The sequence below is a fragment of the Nycticebus coucang genome, chromosome 9, assembly GCF_027406575.1.
Source record: "Nycticebus coucang isolate mNycCou1 chromosome 9, mNycCou1.pri, whole genome shotgun sequence".
Lineage (NCBI taxonomy): Eukaryota > Metazoa > Chordata > Mammalia > Primates > Lorisidae > Nycticebus > Nycticebus coucang.
In genome coordinates, this window is record NC_069788.1 from 127,893,316 (window position 1) to 127,915,287 (window position 21,972).

The following is a 21,972-nucleotide window of genomic DNA, read 5'->3' on the forward strand; positions in this document are numbered from 1 at the left end:
GGGTAATATATAGATAAATTAATCCATTATTTCTCTTAAAGCTATTTACATGTACTAGTTACTACCTTTCAGTAGGAGATATTTATAATGTTGAATTGTCTTGCTATAGAACACGTATCTTCGGGCAGCGCCTGTGGCTCAGTCGGTAGGTAAGGCGCCAGCCCCATATACCGAGGGTGGCGGGTTCAAACCTGGCCCCGGCCGTATCTTCATATAGAAATTTCAAATTTAGCTTTAAGCAGAGTTAATATTAAAAAGATAAAAATATACGAGATGGGCACTGTTGATTAAAAAGATAAAAATATACAAGATGGGCACTGTTGATTCTGGTGTCCAAAAATTGTTTATGTGGCTAAACTGAGACACAGGTTATGCTTCTTTTTGTGGGTTTTGGCCAGGGCTGGGTTTGAACCTGCCACCTCTGGCATATGGGGCCAGCGCCCTACTCCTTTGAGCCACAGGCACCACCTTATGTTTCTAACACAGTACATGTATTGCAGTGGTGACAATGAGACCTGTAACATCTTGGTAAGAAAAAAAATGAGATAATATAAAGTAAAATATAAGACACCCTTTCCTTAAGAAAAACTTAAGAATTATAAAGGTTAGTCACAGATTTTTGTGATTTCATTTGAGCAATGACTTTAGACACAATCATTTGAATATATCTGCTTTTAAAATATTATTTTGCAAATCGTAGTAGTTAAACAATTCAGAAACACACACGAGTAATTACTTAATTAGTGCCAGTTTACCTCCTAGACTATAAGCTCCATGAAGGTGGAGGCTATGTCCATTTTGTGTACCGTTGTATCCCTAGTTCCTGGTAAGATAGGTACTCAATAAATATCTATGTGTCTATAGCCACATCACCCTAAACATGACTCTTTTGATCTTATGAAGGTTAGCAGGTCAAGCCTGGTCAGTACTTGGATGAGAGATCACCTGGGAACATCAGGTTAAAAAACATCTGTGAATGAATATTCAGAGAGGTGCAATATACTGATGTTGGTGTATACTTGCTTTCATCTTATAAGAATGCCTGCTTTTTAAATAACTTTTCCCTTATTAAAGATGAAGTTATACATTTAGATTTTGTTATTTTAAGTAATCACTAATGGGTATCTACAAAGAAATGTGAATAAAAAGATCCTGTGATTGTCAAATAAGATATGCAGTGATTTGTCATTTTGTGAGATTGAAAACATTAAACAATTGGTGAAATGGACCTAGTAAAGCACAATTGGTTTAAAGAAGCCATTGGTAGGGGCGGTGCCTGTGGCTCAAAGGGGTGGGTCGCTGGCCTTATATGCCGGAGGTGGTGGGTTCAAACCCTGCCCCTGGCCAAAAACTGCCAAAAAAAAAAAAGCCACTTGTAGCTAATGTACTTTAAAATGTTGCCTGGGGATGACTTAGTCTTAACTGTTTCATGGTGTAGTACCAGGGCATGTAGTTGTAGGGTACTCGTACACTTGGTGTGCTGCACCTTCTGTCTGTAAAGATGACCAGTAGAAATGGCAGAGCTAAGGGACTGAAGTCTGAGGTTGGTGGGGAGGACAATGCACTCCTAGACACAGGAGAGTTCGGACCCCAGGGTTCTGTATGAGGAAGCCTCATCTTCCTGAAGAACTCGCCCTGGGCTTCTTCAACAAAAATCTAGACATGGAATCTTTTCAACAGCAGTAAAACATAGCCAAAAGATAACATTTTCTTCCAGGAACGAGGATGCGTTTGATTGTGCACTAGTCAGAGGGGGTGGGAGGCGCTGTTTCATAGCTTTCCAGACAAGACCAGCATTGTGGAAAGTGTGCTGTTCCCCCTGATATTCCCTTATTCTCTCTTGCCCTCAAAAGAGTTTCTAAGGTTTTCAGGGCCACGATGTCGCCCAATTTTGCTACCAACTTTCCTTTTTCTTGATCTTTTGTTTCAATGTCTGCTTTCTTCCCCCTGTATGCTCACTGGAGCCTAATTGTGGGGTCAAGCTATAATTAGTTTATATATGAAGTTTAATTCACTGTGGGTCTTTTGGCATTAGAGTCAAATGGGCTTTGATGTCTGGCTGGGCTTTGATCACAGCCCCTCAAATGGTGGTCATCACCCCAACTCAAAGGATTGCCCTTTACTTTTTTCCTCCTCTTCAGAGACAGCTTTTCCCAATTACATCATTTGTGTTTGGCCATAAAAGCTGCAGAGCATCATTTTGTTGCTTTGCTCTATGGCAAAACGTGCCATTGATGCTCTTTACTTTGCTCGACTACAATAGAACATTCGCTGCTGGTAGACATTTGCAGAATGACGGCCCGACTTTGGTCAGGGTGCTCTTAGGAGTCAGGCTAAGTCATCCGAGAGATCCTGTCCCTGCCCAGGAAACATCTTTAAGCATAAGCTACACAACTGTAATATATTCAACCAGGACTCTTTTTCATGCTGGCAACTTAATTATTAATCTTTCTCTCCAGATCCTCCGGGTAGCAGATCCACCCCATCCATAGTGCCACACGTTTGGAGTATCAATTATCACTTATACAGAGTAGACAGAGACCTCCATGGAAGGCAGAAGAATTAACTAGGGATAAACATTACTAGAAAGGAGAAAATGAAGTGGCACTAGTGGAGGAAGAACCAGCGCCTGCTTTAAAAAGAAAGGGAAGGGCGGTGCCTGTGGCTCAGTCGGTAAGGCGCCGGCCCCATATGCCGAGGGTGGCGGGTTCAAACCCGGCCCCGGCCAAACTGCAACCAAAAAATAGCCGGGCGTTGTGGCGGGCGCCTGTAGTCCCAGCTACTTGGGAGGCTGAGGCAAGAGAATCGCTTAAGCCCAGGAGTTGGAGGTTGCTGTGAGCTGTGTGAGGCCACGGCACTCTACCGAGGGCCATAGAGTGAGACTCTGTCTCTACAAAAAAAAAAAAAAAAAAAAAAAAAAATTAAAAAGAAAGGGAAAGAAACTTCAAAACCGGGCTGGGCATGGTGGCTCATGCCTGTAATCCTAGCACTCTGGGAGGCTGAGGCGGGTGGATTGATTGAGCTCAAGAAACTTCAAAACTGTAGGGAGAAGTGAGGTTCTGTTGGCAACAGAAAGGAAGGTGGGTGATTACTTTCAACTGCTTCCCGAATACCTGCAACCAAAACAAAGAACAGAGAGGAAAGAAAATCGAGTGGGGCGCCGGCCCCATATACCCGAGGTGGCTGGTTCAAATCCAGCCCTGGCCAAACTGCAACAAAAAAAATAGCTGGGCGTTGTTGCGGGCACCTGTAGTCCCTGGGAGGGACTCTGGGAGGCTGAGGCAAGAGAATCGCCTAAGCCCAAGAAGTAGAGGCTTCTGTGAGCTGTGATGCCACAGCACTCTACTGTGGGCGATAAAGTGAGACTCTGTCTCTAAAAAAAAAAAAAAAATCTAGGGAACTAGACTGGAAAGAAGAAAATTTGGTTGTTACCTTAAAAAGAGAATAGGGGCAACCCAACCAGTTTCATTTAATCTGATGACATTGGGAGTTTTCCTGGAAAAACAATTACAGGATTGAGCTTCTTGCTTCTAACTTCATTTGACAGCCCCAGTTTGTTTTAATTGGCGTGCGAATGAACAGCATTATTTATTAATGTGTAATGGATACTTTGGAAAGCATAACCTTTTTTCCTGGTCATTGTATGGGTGGAACCATCTGAATATATTACTTTTAATATTTAAACTTTCTGGAAACGCTTTTTCACGGAGGTGTGCAAACCGGCAAATGGCTTCGTTTGGACTAATGAGCCACTCAAAGTGGCATTTGGGGGAGGAGGTTAGGAAGGTGGGGAGGCTTGGGAGACATAGCCACTTGTCTGCCTGCCTTAACAAGATTTATTAGTAGTGTGTAAAAACATGCTTCAGCTTTTCCCCCTCCTTTAACTATATAAATACAGTTGTCGATGTGTGACATAACGCAGGCCACAGCAATAGACTCCACCCAGCTGGAAGGAGTCTAATTCAGAAATGGAAAGCAAGAAACTCGCTTAGAAATGAATAGCAGGAAACAGTGACAGAGGACACTGGTGAGCAGCATTTGGCAGGCAGGGCAAGTTGTTATTCTTTAGAGCCTTACTAAAATTAGGAAAATTAGTTCCTGTACTATCAAGTAGCGTTTGGCACACAGTAGGCATAGAGAATAGGTAATCTGAATAGAACTGATTTTGTATGTAAGAGTACTTGAACCTAATCCTATTTTTGTTGTTGTTGTTGTTGTTGTTGTTGCAGTTTTTGGCTGGGGCTGGGTTTGAACCCGCCACCTCTGGCATATGGGGCCTGCGCCCTACCTCTTTGAGCCACAGGCGCCGCCCCCTAATTCCATTTTTTGATCTAAAATACAATCTTGTTAATTATGAATCAAGGTCACAGCTATAGTTCCTTTTAAGTCTGTGGTAGGCAACAAAGGGGAAGGAATGTGGAAGGTGGCAAGGGCATTCTTTATTTTTGGGGGTAAATATCAATGTAATTCTATTTGTAGTAGAGATTAAATGGGTACTAGTAAATTTAAGTTAGTTAAAAAGAATGTTAATGAAAAAACAATTTACAGACAATCAACATTCCCTTGAGTCTCTCTCCAGCAATTATCAGGTAAATGTTTGCAAGCCTCTGTGCTGAGGACAATGGTACTAAGAGGGTATTAAGGCAGTCTCTGCCTTCTGGGAGATTCACCGTGTGGCTGGAGAGGAGAGATACACACAGACGCCTGCACACATAAATGTGTGTGTGCGCACCCCAGATAAATAACCAGGCGAGTAGCATGTGGTAAGAATCAGGTATTCATATAGTTAAAGGAGTTCAAAGGAGGGAAGTGAGTGAATTGATCTTGGAAAGACGTTAGACCACACAGAGGGGCGAAAAGAGGGAGAATTCCTAGCAGGGGTAATCAGCTGTGCCGCGGTGTAAGCGCCTGGGATAATGATGAAAGGCACACTCCACTTCGCCTGGACTTCAGCAAATTGTGACTTGCTTAATTCAATTTCTGAGGCTCTAGTTAAAATATATACGGAACTTTCCACAGATAAGCATTTTCAGATCCCTACCCCACTCAAACTCCCTGAGCCCACGTCCCAACAGAGATGACCGTACCACGAATGGTAGGTAATTCAAGGGGAAGATGACCTATTTTGCAAATTTCCCTGGAGGAAAAAAAAAAAAGCCACAGCTCATAAAACAGTTATCATATGTGCTAGATCATCGTAGACGCACCCTCAAATATATATCATATGCTATGTGTCATTATAATTGGTAGACCGGTAGGCTCTGTTGGCAGCTCCGGACGAGGGGAGTTCCTGCTCGCACAGTTATTTATGGGAGGGACTGGGGTTCAAATTTGGTCTGATTTCAGAGTTAGAGCTCTTATGAATGCAGACTAAAAGAACAATAAAAAACCTTAAAACAAAACCCTAAGCGCGCAGGCGCGCACCCTAGGCTTGTAAAAGACCTGCTGCAGCCTCTCGCTGCGCAGCGACATCCTCCTGCCTAATTTTATTTAAATGGGTTCGACAGTAAGACACCCGTTAAAAAAATTAAAGCAACAACAAAACTTAAGAGTTTTGGAACAACAGTGCCTTGTGCTTTGAGCCGCTTGCCCTTACAGAGCCGGGCGAAGCGACCCGACCGCGCTGTCCGTGCGCTCGCTCCGGCACCCGGCTCGGGAAAGCGAGGCCCGCGGGAGCGGGCGGGAGGCGCGGGCGCGCGGGGAAGGGGTTAAGCTGCAGCTCGGAGACTTTCGGAAAGTTCTCCCGGGAGACGGGCCACGGCCCCTGCGCGGACCCCGCCTGCGGGCCGCTGTAACAGGACGCCGGGGCCGCGGGCCCTCGCCCAGCTTGGGGCCCGGGAGAAGAGCCAATGAGGAACGGGGGGAAAACCGGTGCAGCAAACCCGAAAAGGGGGCGCGGAGGCCCGCGGGGCGGGGCTGCGGGGCGGGGCGGGCGGCCCGGGAGCGGGGAAGCCCGGCGGGCGGGTCTGGGCGCGAGGGGCCGGCGCGGAGAGGCGGGCGCCGGGCGGGGGCTCGCGGGGCCGCCGTGCGTGACGTAGCGCCGGGCAGGGCGTTATCAGCTGCGGGGCGGCGGGAGGGGCGCGCGGCGACGGCGGACGGCGCCGCCGGGGTCGGGACGGCTGCAGCCTGTGCCAGCGCTCTGGGCCGCCGCCCCGCCGTCGTGCCGGGTCGCGGGGCGGCAAGAGCCCGCGGCCGCTGCGTTAGCGACCCGCTCCTCGGCGCGGAGGCCTGGCTGCGGTAACGGGCGCGCGGGGCCGGGTCGGGGGCCATGAAGCCGAATCCAGCCGGCACGGCGAGGGAGCTGGAGCCGCGCGAGCAGCGCGCCGCGGAGCCCGAGGGACGCTGGCGGGAGAAGGGCGAGGCGGACACGGAGCGGCAGCGCACCCGCGAGCGGCAGGAGGCCACGCTGGCCGGGCTGGCGGAGCTGGAGTATCTGCGCCAGCGCCAGGAGCTGCTGGTCCGGGGCGCCCTGCGCGGCGCCGGGGGTGTGGGGACCGTGGTGGCGCGAGCCGGGGAGCTGCCGGGGGAGGCGGCGCAGCGCAGCCGCCTGGAGGAGAAGTTCCTGGAGGAGAATATCTTGCTGCTGCGAAAGCAGTTGGTAGGTCGTGTCCGGTGATGGGGCACGGGTGTCCCCGCCGCGGGGCTGGCGGGCGGGCAGGTGGGCTAGGGGGTGTCTCGCGGTTCCGGGGCCCCTCCTCCGCCCCTGTCCGCGTGCCCGCGCCCGGGGGCTGCCGACGCCCAGGCGTTCTTGGCGTGTGCCGGCTTTGTGTCTGTGGAGGGGGCTGGTGACCTCGCGTGGGTTGCGGGGAGCTGGTGGCCGCTTCTCAGCCTCCGCCTTCGGGATTCGTGGAGTCGCCTGGTTCTCACCTTCAGTTTCCCTGGTGAGACGAGTAATTGCCCTCTCCCCAGAGGTTTGCGAACCTCGGCTTAAAATACTATTTCATTTGGAGATCTTGACTCATCTCCTCCCGCCGAGAGGGGACAAAAGCCCAGAAGGGGGTTTGCGGCCAGGCGAACTGGCTGCAGCGCCGCGGGGTCCGCGCCTCCGGGCGCTCCGCGGAGTGGCCGCTCCCGCACCCCGCTCCCCGTAGACGGCCTTTGTAGCGCAGCCTGGCTGGAGACGAGCAACGGAAATTGGGCTGGAGATAGTCCTGCCAGCAGGGATTGGCGGTGGCGGGGGGACCGGAGGGAGCCTGCTCTCAGGGAGCTTTTACCTCCTGAATTTCTGTCGGCCTCTGGGTCGTTCTGTGCAGTCTTCATTAACGAGGAAGAAAAAGAACTTTGGTGCTTACTGTACTGATGAGCAGCTTTTGACCCCGCCTCGGGATAATGGCGGCAGCTTTGTTCCAGTGACCTCGGAATGTAGTTTTGGAAGCAGCAAAGGTCCTTACCTGACCGTGTGATACGAGCTACACCAGACACATGCTCGGGAATGGCCTCCAACAACAAAGTGGCGATGCTATGTAGTTGTCGTGTGTGTGTGTGTTATCTTGTGTTATTTCTTTTCAGATCGTTTCTTTTTTCTTTTGAACATCAAAGATGCTTTTACTTGATAGGTTTATTTTTTTCCTGGGGAAAATCTCATTCTAGCAAACAAGCATATTGGTTTATGTCTCCAGGCTTTAAAGTCAAAGGACAGACAAGAGAAGTACACACATCTGTTTTCTAAGGATGTCCCGTGTGGTTTGTGTGATGCCTCTGGGTCAGCGCTTTACTGCGTTTTCTTGGTAACAGACCAGATTTGTATGGAACATTGATTTGAGCCAGTTCTCACTGGTTATGCCTGGTGACTTATGTTTTATGCATTGTCTTATGCAATGAAACGTTTTTGTCTTAACAAATTTCAAGATTGTGAGTGGCGGTTCCTATTGTCTGCTTGAAGGGGGAGCAAGGCAGACTGTCAGGAGAATTCCAGTCCAGTCAGTGTTTATGGTATTATTTTCATTTGTAGACTTGGCATTCCTGATTTGAACCAGATGCCTCTTAAGTCTTTTTGATTTTCCAGCATACGGAAGCACTAGGTGGCGGTGTGAGTTAGCACAACTGATGTGTCACCTTTGGAAACCAGCTGAGTTTAAATCTTGATGGGCCCTCCCTTGAGGGTTTTGGATTCTGCCAGCTCACATTTTGCTTGGCACTGGCTATTAGTATTAGTTTCTCACTTTCAAAGGCCCTAGGACAGATTAAACCCCACAAAGCAACTAATAGAAAACAAAATCTGCAGGCCAAGACATTTGGCCAGAAAAATCTCACCTAAGTAAGATTATAGCATACTGTCGGAAATCTGTTACTGACTTCAAATTAAAGACTACTGTGGAGTATTGTTTTTGAAAAAACTGGCTGTATACCAGATGATTTAAAGACTCAGTGCATTTTTCTTGTCCCTATCTATAAAAAGTCACAGTTGGTATACATTAATTGAAATTAAAAACAAATCTTGTTTTTATGAAGAAACTGTATCACCACAAAATGTGAGGAAGTAGAATTAAACAGGACATGTCCTTGAATTTTTTTTTTAATTAATTTATTTTTATTGTTAAATCATAGCTGTGTACATTAGTGCAATCAAGGGGTACAATGTGCGGGTTTCATATACAATCTGAAATATTCTCATCAAACTTCAACGTAGCCTTCATGGCATTTTCTTAGTTACTGTACGTAGACATTTGTATTCTGCATTTCGCCTGTACCCATTCTAAGATGCACCGCAGATGTGGTCCCACCCATTACCCTCCCTCCACCAAAACCTCCCCCCTCCCTTCCCTTTCCTTGGCCCTTTATGTCCTTGAATTCTTGAAGTTTTCCTTTATTTCACGTCATCCAGTCAAGATCTTGGTTTTGGAAGGTTTAATGAACTCTTCAGATGGGTAATTTGAATCCTTAGAGCAGACTTTCCGGTTCTTTGTCACCAAAATCAGTTCATTTTTCTTTTCTCTGTTTGTTCCTAATCAGAATTGTTTGAGGAGAAGAGATGCTGGTTTGTTGAATCAGTTGCAAGAACTTGACAAGCAGATAAGTGACCTGAGACTGGATGTGGAAAAGACCTCTGAAGAGCACCTGGAGACAGACAGCCGGCCTAGCTCAGGTGAGTGAGTGAACACTGCACTCGTGAGTTATACCTTGGCCCCCTGTAAATGGCAGTGGAGTTTGTTTCCAGTGCAGACAGAATTTAAAAAAGAAGCCTGCCATTCAGTTTCATCAGTGGGAAATAAAGTCAGACAATCACATTTTTAATAACGAAATTGATGTGACTGGAGACTCCTGAGTTTAAAAATAAAAGCTATTCAAATCTCTAGAACAGTGGTCCTTCTTTGAAACTTGAGTAAGTCAGAACTGGGCTAGAAAATTAGTCACACTTCAACTTCCTGAGACCACTTCAAAAGGTTTTTTTTTTTTTCTTTTAAAACCATTTGGCTCCTTAAATAGATACTTTTTTTCTCTTAAAGTTATTCCTTTTGAAATATTCATAATAACGTTGAGGCTTTAATGGCCTAAGTTTCTTTCTTTGCACATCTTTAAAGGGGAGTGGGTCAAGAAGGAAGGGAGTGGGTGAGAGTAACTTTGAAATGTACCCATAGTATGGCTCTTTGTCTTTTCCTAGGAATTGTTTGAAATAAGATAATAAAATTAGAACACTAAAATCCAGTTAACCAAAATTGGCTAATAACAAAATAAAAAACCCCAAACACCCCCCCACTTTTCCTCGATAATTACCCCTTTCCTTTTAAGCATGGATGTGTATTTTTCTTTGACATGATAATTCCAATGGTGTTTTTATTTGTAGGGTTTTATGAGCTGAGTGATGGAGCTTCAGGATCCCTTTCTAATTCCTCTAACTCAGTGTTCAGTGAGTGTTTATCCAGTTGTCATTCCAGCACCTGTTTTTGCAGCCCCTTGGAGGCAACCATGACTCTCTCAGATGGTTGTCCCAAATCTGCAGGTAAGAATTTTTAGCATTGATAGAAATTCTTAATTGGAAGAGGTTGAGGGCCCTTAAAGGTTATCTAGCTCCAACATCTTTTACTGATGGAAAAACAAATGTTCTTCAATTTACTGCATTTAGTGCCTTACTTATATCTAGAACCTAGTTTCATCTAGGTGAATATCTAAAGCTATTCCACCATTTTTTGACTGCTGCTTGGCTTTATATTATGATAGAAGTGAGATAGTTTATCTTTAGGGATCCTGTCCCAATATTATAGGCCTTGCACTATGTATCTGATCCTTTGCTGTTAGTTTAACTTGTCTGCATTTTTTTTTTTTTTAAATCATTCTGGAACTATTTTCTTTTTCCTTTAATCATTTAAAGGTGAAGTTGACATTAAGTGAAATATGTCTGCCATCCTGCCCAAGAACTGCTTGACACAGTCCCTCCATATTATCCAGAATGCCCTGAATGGTGGTTGGGATGAGCTCCTCCTAGGCTGCATACCATTATTCCTTAGGCTGCCTTGCAACAAGCCCCAGGCAGAGTCATGCTATTGTTGCTGCTAGAAGAGTCCCTGACTTTTCCACCATGTGTCACACACTGGACTGGATGCTGTGTTGTTACCTCCACTTTATGTGTTAAAAAAAAAATGAAGTTTAGTGAGGTTAGGAAAGTTATTTAAGGCTCTATGGCTAGTAAGTAGCAGAGGCAAGATTCAAGCTCAGGCCTAATTTTCAGGTTCATTAATTTCTGCCACCCCAAGGGAATTCAGAAATTGTTTTTAACCTTCTTATCTAACAGAGGAGGAATTTTGGTTTATAAGCTGTTTGTCAGAGGCTCCCCATCAGCTGTATGACAAGAGTTGTTGCTGGAACTCAGGACTCTTTGCTTAGTCCGGATTCCCCAGAAGAGCAGAAAAAATAAAGAGATTAGAGTTGCTGTAGGCCAGGTGCTGGCATGAGTCACTGCAGTCCTGGCTTGTCTGTGCTTTCCACTTGGATATAAGGCTGAATTTTTGAGTCCAGGTAGCACCCAAAGCAGCTGAGGTTGCTAATTGGCTCTGGTGTCTGTGTATTTGAACAGTATGTGTTGTCAGCAGCAATCATTTGGGGAAGCACAAAACGGTGTTATCTAGAGTGTTTGGGCCTCAAGTTCACTGGTAATTGCTCTTCACTCTGCAGATCTGGTTTCAGAGGGAAACTTTATGAACCCATTAAAATCAATTTGTGCAGATTTTCCTTGAAGACAGACTCAATTCTCCAAAATGCCACACCCTCAGATAATTGAGACAGTTGCACTGGGCCTTGGGGGTAGGATATGTTTTGTTTAATTAGGGAAAAAGGATTAATTGGTGAAGCCTATGTAAATGTGGCTTTAAGTAAGGCAAAAATGCGGCTTAGGGTGGTGGGAATGAGGGGTAGAAAGGGATGTTAACCAGAGAGGTTTCCTCTTGTTAAACAAGCTGTTTATTGAGGATCATGTGATGACATAGCACTTTTATTATAATCTTTTCTTTACAAATAAACCATATCATCTGAGTCTAGACTGTTTTTTCCGTGAGACTGCTAATGATCTTTAAAGATGATGGAGCCTTCTCTTAAACAATTAACAGGACCTGACACATAGTATATTTCAGTATTTGAATTAATAAATTAACTATAATGGAGGATAAATTAATGCTACACTCAACTTTAACTTTCTCTGGTAACTGAAGGGCATCGAAAGGATTTGAAATTTATAATATTCAACAAGAGATCAAAACAGTTGAAGAAGAGAAGCGTGATTTCGTTATTTTATTTTATTTTATTTTTTTGTAGAGACAGAGTTTCACTTTATGGCCCTAGGTAGAGTGCCATGGCATCACACAGCTCACAGCAACCTCCAACCTCCAACTCCTGGGTTTAAGTGGTTCTCTTGCCTCAGCCTCCTAAGTAGCTGGGACTATAGGCGCCCGCCACAACACCCGGCTATTTTTATTTTTTTGTTGCAGTTTGGCCAGGGCCAGGTTTGAATCTGCCGGTATATGGGGCTGGCACCTTACCGACTGAGCCACAGGTGCCGCCCAGATTTCATTATATTTTGGCATCTACATATTTGAGATGTGAAAAATTTATCCATTAATATTAGTATCAATTTTTAAAAATCTTATCAAGAAACAGTATTTTTATTTTTTAGTGCCACTATTTAGAATATAAGATGATGATTATTTGTTTGTTTAGTGTTTATTGAAATTTGCTCAGTTTCCTTGTCCTTTCAATTGACAATTTATATTTGAACAGATATCATTAGGAATTATGCTTAAAGGAAATATAAAATGAGATAGCCCACAGAAAGTATAGTTTATCCTAAGTATTTTAGGAGAACCAGGAATAGAACAGAGGGCAGAGTAGCCTAGAGAAACAATGACTCAAAAAGCATTTATTTTTCCCAGTTATAAAGTTATTTCTGAAAATTTAGAAAATGAAGGTAAACATCATTTGCTTTCTCATCACACTGAAATGCCATTAATTAGAATCTTGGTTTGCTTCATCATAGAATTTTTTGTATACACACAATTCTTTTTTTTTTTTTTTTTTTTTTGCAGTTTTTGGCCGGGGCTGGGTTTGAACCCACCACCTCCTGTATATGGGGCCGGCGCCCTACTCCTTTGAGCTATATAATTCTAATGCAATTATAATCATATTGTAATACTGTAATTTAAAATGGTTTCCCTATATTATTTAGTAGTTTAAAAGCATTCTTAATGGTTGAATATTTTTCCTTTAAAAGATGTATCATACCTTGTCAAATTTTGTTAAATATTTCACTCTCATCCAGTACTATGAAGTGTAATGTGACATGGTAGACTGGCTAGTGGAATATTTTTAAATCCTTTGGCATTGTCTCTCTACCCATTAATTTGTCTTCATAAAAATTGTCCAAAGAGGTAGAGTGCAATGGTACATACATGCCTGTTATCCTAGCACTTTGGGAGGCCAAGATGAGAAGACTGCTTGAAGTCAGGAGTTTGAAACCAGCCTGGGCACTAGGGAGACCCCATCTCAAAAAAATAAAATAAAAAAATTAGCCAGGCCTTGTGACAAGTGCCTGTAGTCTCAGCTACTAGGAAGGCTAAGGCAGAAGATCTCTTGAGGGCCTGGGGTTGGAAGTTGACTGCAGCTCTGATGATGCCACTGCACTTTAAGCTGGGCAACAGAGACTATCTCAAAAAAGAGAATAAATTGGCCAAATTTTGCTTCTTCAGAGTGTCCCTTTAAATGTTTTTTAGCTCTCATAGGGTGGTTAGAATATAAAGAAGGCCACTGTGAAGACCTGTCCTTTCATCTGCACACCACAATTTCATTCTCTTGATGTCATTGTAGATGTGAATCCCAAGTACCAATGTGATCTGGTGTCTAAAAACGGGAATGATGTGTATCGCTATCCCAGTCCACTTCATGCTGTGGCCGTGCAGAGCCCAATGTTTCTCCTTTGTCTGACCGGCAACCCTCTAAGGGAAGAGGAGAGGCTTGGAAACCATGCGGGTGACGTGTGCGGTGGATCTGAGCTACCTGCCATCAAAACAGACAGCTCCTTACCGTCTCCAAACAGCTTGTGGTCTGCTTTGCATCCTTCATCTTCTAAGAAAATGGATGGCTACATTTTGAGCCTGGTCCAGAAAAAAACACACCCTGTAAGGACCAACAAACCAAGAACCAGTGTTAATGTGGACCCCACGAAAGGGCTTCTGAGGAATGGGAGCGTTTGTGTCAGAGCCACCGGGGGTGCCTCACAGGGTAATAGCATGAACCTTAAGAATCTGAAACAGGCGTGTCTGCCCTCCAGCGGAATACCCTCTTTGGACAATGGGACTTTCTCCCCTCCGAAACAGTGGTCAAAAGAGTCAAAGTTAGAACAAGTGGAAAGCAAGAGATTGTCCCCATCCGAGGGCTGCTCACCAGCTGTTGCCTCCGAACTTCAAAGCAAGCATCTACCCCAAAATGCCAAGCCAGCCTCCCAAGAGCATACTCGGTGTCCCCCCTCTGGGACAGGGGAGCCCCTTAAGGAGAGCACTCCGCCCTCAGCTGCCTCTCAGAAGGAGAACCCTGGCAGAGGCCCCGCCACCCTACCAGAGAACAGGGTGGCCCAGCCCCTGAAAAAGATGTCACAGAAAAACAGCCTGCAGGGTGTTCCCTCGGCCGTACCCCCTCCACTGCTGTCCCCAGCTTTCTCTATGGAAGAGAGGCCTGTCCTGGATTTCAAAAGTGAGGGCTCTTCTTCCCAAAGCCTGGAGGAAGGCCAGCTGGTCAAGGCTCAGTTCATCCCGGCGCAGCAGCCGGGGGCCAGGCTGCACCGGGCGCACAGGAGCGCGGGCGGCAGGGGCCCTACCCTGAAGCAGCGTGGCCAGGCACTGCAGGGGCTGGACAACGGCTTGCCTGCCGTCCGGGAGAAACCACGGACAGGGAGCAAGAAGTGCCGCTTCCCCGAGGACTTGGATACCAGCAGGAAGTTGAAGAAAGCCACCTCCAAGGGCCGGAAGGGCGGGGGCGCGCCCGAAGCGGGCCTTCCCAGCCGGCCCCTGGGCGGGGGCACGAGGGCGCACGCGCACGGGCGGGACCCGGTGGTGGCCAAACCTAAGCACAAGCGAACCGACTACCGCCGCTGGAAGTCCTCCGCCGAGGTGTCGTACGAGGAGGCGCTGCGGCGGGCCCGGCGAGGGCGCCGCGAGCGGGCGGCCTTTCCTGCGCGTGCGCCCTTGGCCAGCCCCTACGCCTACGCGGCCAGCGACTCCGAGTACTCGGCCGAGTGCGAGTCGCTCTTCCACTCCACCGTGGTGGACACCAGCGAGGATGAGCAGAGCAACTACACCACCAACTGCTTCGGGGACAGCGAGTCGAGTGCCAGTGAGGGCGAGTTCGTGGGGGACAGCACGACCACCAGCGACTCGGAAGAGAGCGGGGGCTTAATTTGGTCCCAGTTCGTCCAGACGCTCCCGATTCAGACAGTCACAGCCCCGGGCCTTCGCCACAACCCCACAAAAACCTTTGTCAAAATTAAAGCTTCCCATAACCTCAAGAAGAAAATCCTCCGCTTTCGATCTGGCTCTTTGAAGCTGATGACCACGGTTTGAGTGAGGATGTGGGTGTGGAACCCCCCCCCCCCATCTCCCCAGGTGCCAAAATAAAGGTGGCATCTTTATTTTTGTGAAATACTCTTAAGGAGTGCTTTTCTTTTAAGATAAAACCAAGGTAATTATTTGTGCCATCTTCATCTCATTAGACACTAGTGCCTTTAATGGAAGGTAAAGAATGTTTTGCTAGTTAGAATAGTGAGGTTTCAGTGGTGGAGATAGTGAATAAGTTTTGTGGTGTCAGCTGTTTCAAGGTACAGGTTTCAATGCTCAAGTTTATCGGGATGAGACTTTGTGAACCCCAAGGTCAGGTGGATGGAATTGCAGGACATACATTTGCTCCTTGATTCTTCAGGGCAGCGTCCCCCCAAAGGTTCTCCCGTTGAGGGGCATCGTGTACAATTGTGTAACGTAGGTACGAGGGGCAGTTTGTTTCCCCCGGTTTTTATGTAGTCTGTATTTCTCAGATTTACTCCTGTTCTATTTTTTGCTCAGAACTGATCTGTTTACTGGACTCACGACTTGCAGACCAGACCCTAAATCCAGAGATGGCAATCTGGATAGGGAGGCTGGTGAAACCTTAGAAGAATTCATGAAAATTTTCGCCACACTTCGTGCCTAGGCCCCGCTCACAGCAACCCCTTCTAGGGTCATTTATGGCATATTTTGATGCCTTCCTCACACCCACCTCACTTGTAGCCCATCAAACCATTCATTCTTTGCAGGATTTGCCTTCAGGAACAGTTTGGTCCTTAGGTGCAGAGAAGTGCACTCTTAATGAAATAACTCTTGGGTATGACTCCAAGCCCAGATTTGCTAACTGAGCACTGTGCCACCAACACATTGGCCTGAACATATTAGTGCAATCCAGTCCAGATTGGACCCCTGATTCTGTCTGGAAGGGCTTTATTTTTAAAACTAAAAAAAAAAAAAAAAAATTTTTTTTTTTGTAAACAGTGTTGTGTAAAATTGCTTTCTTAATACCAGTATACGCATGTTTCGTGCATGAGTAGTAATCATTTTGATATTCTTGTTGATATTAAATAACTGTATAATATAAACAGTATGTGTTTTTATATACCATTGTGTAAATTTAATATAACGTTATATGCGGTAATAAACGATTTGTTTTACTACTGTTAAGTTTGTTACTTGGGTATAAAACCAGGTGTTTACACCTATAAATCTTGTGATAATTTGTGTTATTTGTGGGTTTTATATTTATTCCAGCATTAGAATACTTGGAATAATGAAGCCAGGTTTTACTAGCCTTGGAGTGGATGATGAGTAAGCAAATGAGGAAAAGCAAACAATTTCTTTAGGAAGTTACTTGAACATTTATGGTAAATTTTATAGGTGTCTTTTAAGGAAAACATTTCTGAGAATTCCCTTCCCCTATTTTATTCTATAAAATTTAAAACATATGGAGAAGTTGAATAAACAGCTGTATAGCCACCGCCTCAGTGAATTGCTAACGTTTCGCCACATTTACTTTAACTCTCTGTGTTTGTATTAGGTTTAACCAAATACTGGTTTTGTAAGCCAAAGATAGATACGGTAATCCTCTCCCCCACCACTCATTGATACATTAAATTTCAGGTATGATATTTTTATTTATAGAAAGCACACCTTACCTAAGAACAAAGAGATTTACCTGTATAAACACAAAATCATCACAACTAAGGAAAATAAACAGTAATTCACACTATTAAATACATAATTTATATTCAAAATTTCCCAATTTATTTCAAGAAGTTTTTAATAGCAGCTTTCTGTCCATGTCCTTTCCAAACCAGGATTCAGTCAGTTTTAGGCATTACATTTGACTGTAGGTTGTAGGTCTCTAGGGCAGGCTCCCTACATTAAAAACAAAAAGAAAGGGCTCAGTGCTGCAGCTCAGAGGCTGGGGCACCCGCCACATGCATCGGAGCAGGCGAGTTCAACCAGGCCTGGTCCCGCCAAACAACAATGACAGCAACAAAAAATAGCTGGGCATTGTGCTGGGTACCTGTAGTCCCAGCTACTTGGGAGGCTGAGGCAAGAGAATCACTTAAGTACAAAAGTTGGGATTGCTGTGAGCTGTGACTCCATGACATTCTATGAAGGGTGACATAGTAAGACTGTCTCAAAAAAAAAAAAAAAGAAAACTGGCTTTTTAAAGAGTCAGGACAGTTCTCTTGTAGAAGGGGCCCACATCTGGATTTGGTTCTTTCTTATGTTCTTTTAACATCTTCTAGTACCTTTATTCATGTAAATTGTGTAGGGCTTGATTGAATCCAGTTTAAAAGTTGTTGCCAAGTTTTCTGTTTCTTTTTTTTTTTTTATTGTTGGGGGTTCATTGAGGGTTCAAAAACCAGGTTACACTGATTGCGTTTGTTAGGTAAAGTTTCTCTTACAATTGTGTCTTGCCCCTAAAAGGTGTGTCACACACCAAGACCCCACCACCCTCCCTCTTTCCCTCTCTCTGCTCTTCCTTTCCCCACCCCTCCCTCTTTCTTTTTCTCTCTGCTTTCCCCTTCCCCCACCCCCACTGTGTCGTTAATTGTTATTAAGTGTCCTCATATCAAAATTGAGTACATAGGATTCATGCTTCTCCATTCTTGTGATGCTTTATTAGGAATAATGTCTTCCACTTCCATCCAGGTTAATACAAAAGCTGTAAAGTCTCCATTTTTTTTAATGGCTGAATATATTCCATGGTGTACACATACCACAGCTTGTTAATCCGTTCCTGGGTTGAGGGGCATTTAGGCTGTTTACACATTTTGTGATTGTAAATTGAGCTGCAATAAACAGTCTAGTGCAAGTGTCCTTATGATAAAAGGATTTTTTTCCTTCTGGGTAGATGCCCAGTAATGGGATTGCAGGATCAAATGGGAGGTCTAGACTGAGTTCTTTGAGGGTTCTCCATACTTCCTTCCAAAAAGGTTGTATTATTTTGCAGTCCCACCAGCAGTGTAAAAGTGTTCCCTTCTCTCCACATCTACACCAGCATTTGCAGTTTTGTGATGTGGGCCATTCTTGCTGGGGTTAGATGGTATCTCAGGGTGGTTTTGATCTCTAAAAATTAGGGCTGATGAGCATTTTTTCATATGTTTGTTAGCCATTCGTCTGTCTTCTTCAGAGAAGGTTCTATTCATGTTTCTTGCCCATTGATATATGGGATTGTTGGCTTTTTTCATGTGGATTAATTTGAGTTCTCTATAGATCCTAGTTATCAAGCTTTTGTCTGATTCAAAATATGCAAATTATCTTTTCCCATTGTGTAGATTGTCTATTTGCTTTGGTCGTTGTCTCTTAAGCTGTACAGAAGCTTTTCAGGTTAATTAAGTCCCATTTGTTTATTTTTGTTGTTGCAATTGCCACAGCAGTCTTCTTCTTGAAGTCTTTCCCTAGGCCAATATCTTCCAGTGTTTTTCCTATGCTTTCTTTGAGGATTTTTATCATTTCATGCCTTAAATTTAAGTCCTTTATCCATCTTGAATCAATTTTTGTGAGTGGAGAAAGATGTGGGTTCAATTTCCGTCTTTTACATGTGGATATCCAGTTCTCCCAGCACCATTTATTGAATAGGGAGTCTTTCCCCCAGTGTATGTACTTGTTTGGTTTATCAAAGATTAGGTGCTTGTAAGATGTTAGTTTCATTCTCTGGTTTTCTATTCGATTCCAAATGTCTATGTCTCTATTTTTGTGCCAGTAGCATGCTGCCTTGACCACTATGGCCTTATAAGTATGCTGATGCTCCCGGCTTTGTTTTTATTAAGAACTGCCTTAGCTATATGGGTTTTTTTCTGGTTCCATACAAAACAAATAATCATTATTTCTAAGTCTTGCAAATATGATGTTGGTATTTTAATAGGGATGGCATTGAATCTGTAGATTGCTTTGAGAAGGATAGACATTTAAAAATGTTGATTCTTCCCAGCCATGAGCATGGTATGTTCTCCCATTTGTTAATATCCTCTGCTATTTCCTTTCTTAGGGTTTCATAATTTTCTGTATAGTGGTCCTTCACCTCTTTTGTTAGGTATTTTCGTAGGTATTTCATTTACTTTGAAGCTATGGTGAAGGGAGTTGTGTCCTTAATTAGCCTCTATCTTGGCTGTTATTGGCATATACAAAGGCTACTGACTTGTGGACATTGATTTTATATCCTGAGACATTGCTGTATTTTTTGATTTCTAAGAGTCTTGTGGTTGAGTCTTTGGGGTTCTCTAAGTATAAGATCATGTCATCAGCAAAGAGGGAGAGTTTGACCTCCTCTGCTCCCATTTCAATGCCCTTTATTTCCTTGTCTTCCCTAATTGTATTGGCTAGAACTTCCAGCACCATGTTGAGTAGTAATGGTGACAGAGGACAACCTTGTCTGGTTCCAGTTCTAAGAGGAAAAGCTTTCAGTTTTACTTCATTCACTAAAATAGTAGCTGTGGGTTTGTCATACATACCTTCAATTAGTTTAAGAAATGTTCCAGCTAGAGGAGAGCAAGATGGCGGCCGAGTAACAGCTTCCTTGCATCTGGGCACCATGAGTCCGGGGAGATAGGACTCCAGGCATCTCTGGCTGGTGGGATCTGCCTATCATCACCCCTGTGAGGATACAGAGAGCCAGCGAGAGACTTCTGGACCCCAAGAGGAGGACTAAAACAGTGGAAAAATGGCAAGTGGTTGCGTGTGTTCAATCGGTTTAAACCCGCCCACAACTGTAAGTTCAGTAGCAGCGAGACTGCAAACCGGAAAGGCCTTACCTTTGAACTGTTTTGGTGTCTTTGGACTTGGCACTCAGTTGAGCTGCCTTGGGGAGAGCCTGAGAGGGAATGCGGAGAACTTTAGCTGTTGTCTAGGGCCCCAGTCTGAGCTGCTGAGCCAGACGGAGCTAATAGTGTTTGGTTGTGGGCCACAGGGAGCCACTGTGAGCGATCTGCCCCGGCAAGCTCCGCCCTCAGGGTCACAGAGCTAGAATCGGGTGGGAGCTGGTGACCCAGCACTGAGTAGCCTAAGGGTGCAGTCTGAGCCTCCTTGCAGCCCTAACCGTCAGGGGCAGAGTGAGACCAGTTTTGGCACACTGGGTAAGTGGATAGCCACTTCAGCAGTGATTCCAGCAACAAGCACTTTCCTGGGAAGGCTTCTGCTCAGCAAGTTTACAAGTTCAAAGTGCCTTTTAAGTGGGCTGAAGAGAGATTTAGGATGTCTACCTACAGGGGTTTGAGAAATCAGCAGCCTCCAGTCGTATCAGAACTGTGATTAACATCTCATACCCCAGAAGACCACATGTTGCCCAGACAATATGCAACAACATATACATACTGCTTTGTTTTTGGTTGTGTTTCTTTTTTTTTTATTGTTGTTGTTTGTTTGTTTTGTTTGTTTTTTTTTTTTGGTTTGGTTGTTTTTTTGTTTATTTTGATGTTGTTGATGTTGTTTTGTTTTTTAATTTCAACCTTTTCCGTACAGATCTTCTTTCTTTCTCAATTTTTCTAGTTTAATTATAATTTCCCATTGCTGCCTTTTTTAAAAACTAGAACTTCATTTTCGCTACTGTTTCTACCACTATTATTTGGTTTTTCACCCAATTTTATCCCGTAAAGTTTTCTATTTCCTTGTTTTGGTTTGATTTATAGCATTTTTGTCTTTCCTCTCTACTTGGTGGAGGTGGGGTACTGTGTCTGATCAGGTTAGCAAAGAGCTGCTGACCTCAAGGGAACCACCCAACTGGGCACCCCCAGAAGGTGGGTTTTTTTTTAAGGTTGTGTCAAAGTGCCCTACTGTACACCTATATTGCTCTGTTTCCCTCTGCCTCTCTTCTTTTTGTCAATATTCCTTTTACCCATCCCCTCTACTTTCTCTATTTTCTTTTTCTTTTCGCTCATTCCTCCTTTCTTTCATCCCTTTCTTGCTCTTCAACCTTCTCACCCTTCTGGTCCTGTACCAAAAGGATTCATCTAACCCTTAGTTCACAGGCACAAGAACTTAAAGAGCAAGAGGAAGTGAAAGGAAAATTAGGGCAAGGAAACAATAAAAGAAATCACTCATGAGGAAGAATCAGCAGAGAACTCCAGGCAACATGAAGAACCAGTCCAGAACAACCCCACCAAGGGACCATGAGGTAGCTACTGCAGAGGATTCCACCCATAAAGAAATGTTAGGAATGACAGAAACGGAATTTAGAATACACATGTTGAAAACAATGAAAGAAATGATGGAAACAATGAAGGAAACTGCTAATAAAGTGGAAAATAACCAAAAGGAAATCCAAAAACAGAATCAAATAAGAGATGAACGATATGAAGAATATAAAAAGGATATAGCAGAGCTGAAGGAACTGAAACAGTCAATTAGGGAACTTAAAGAGGCAATGGAAAGTATCAGCAACAGGTTAGACCATGCAGAAGACAAAGTTTTTGAGATAACTCAGATAGTAAAAGAGGCAGAAAAGAAGAGAGAGAAAGCAGAACGTTCACTGTCAGAATTATGGGACTTTATGAAGCGTTCCAACATACGAGTTATAGGAATCCAAGAAGGGGAAGAAGAATGCCTCAGAGGAATGGAAGCCATACTAGAGAATATTATCAAAGAAAATTTTCCAAATATCACCAAAGATTCTGACACACTGCTTTCAGAGGGATATCGGACCCCAGGTCGCCTCAACTCTAACTGAGATTCTCTAAGACACATTGTGATGAACCTGTCCAAAGTCAAGACAAAAGAAAAGATTCTGCAAGCTGCCAGGAGTAAGTGCCAGTTGACCTACAGGGGCAAATCCATCAGAGTGACCGCAGACTTCTCTAATGCAACTTTCCAAGCAAGAAGACAATGGTCATCTACCTTTAATCTACTTAAACAGAACAATTTCCAGCTCAGAATTCTGTACCCTGCTAAGCTAAGCTTCAAAATTGACAGAGAAATCAAATCATTTATGGATATACAAACATTGAGA

At 44.4% G+C, this 21,972-nt stretch overlaps 1 protein-coding gene across 1 annotated transcript; it reads left to right on the forward strand.

Annotated features, from left to right (window-relative positions):
- Positions 1-6,095: 6,095 nt before the first annotated feature.
- On the forward strand, positions 6,096-16,502 carry DACT1 (dishevelled binding antagonist of beta catenin 1). The gene is made up of 4 exons (XM_053603669.1): positions 6,096-6,598; positions 8,953-9,085; positions 9,785-9,940; positions 13,291-16,502. The coding sequence occupies exons 1-4, from the start codon at positions 6,269-6,271 to the stop codon at positions 15,036-15,038; spliced, it is 2,367 nt and encodes a 788-aa protein (XP_053459644.1). The 5' UTR covers positions 6,096-6,268; the 3' UTR covers positions 15,039-16,502.
- Positions 16,503-21,972: the final 5,470 nt, after the last annotated feature.

Bases quoted from the DNA above. Each gene is read 5' to 3' on its own strand.
- DACT1 (XM_053603669.1), top strand. From the start codon at position 6,269: ATGAAGCCGAATCCAGCCGGCACGGCGAGGGAGCTGGAGCCGCGCGAG. The intron at 6,599-8,952 runs GTAGGTCGTGTC...GTTCCTAATCAG, and splicing joins TGCTGCTGCGAAAGCAGTTG to AATTGTTTGAGGAGAAGAGA. The intron at 9,086-9,784 runs GTGAGTGAGTGA...TTTTATTTGTAG, and splicing joins AGACAGCCGGCCTAGCTCAG to GGTTTTATGAGCTGAGTGAT.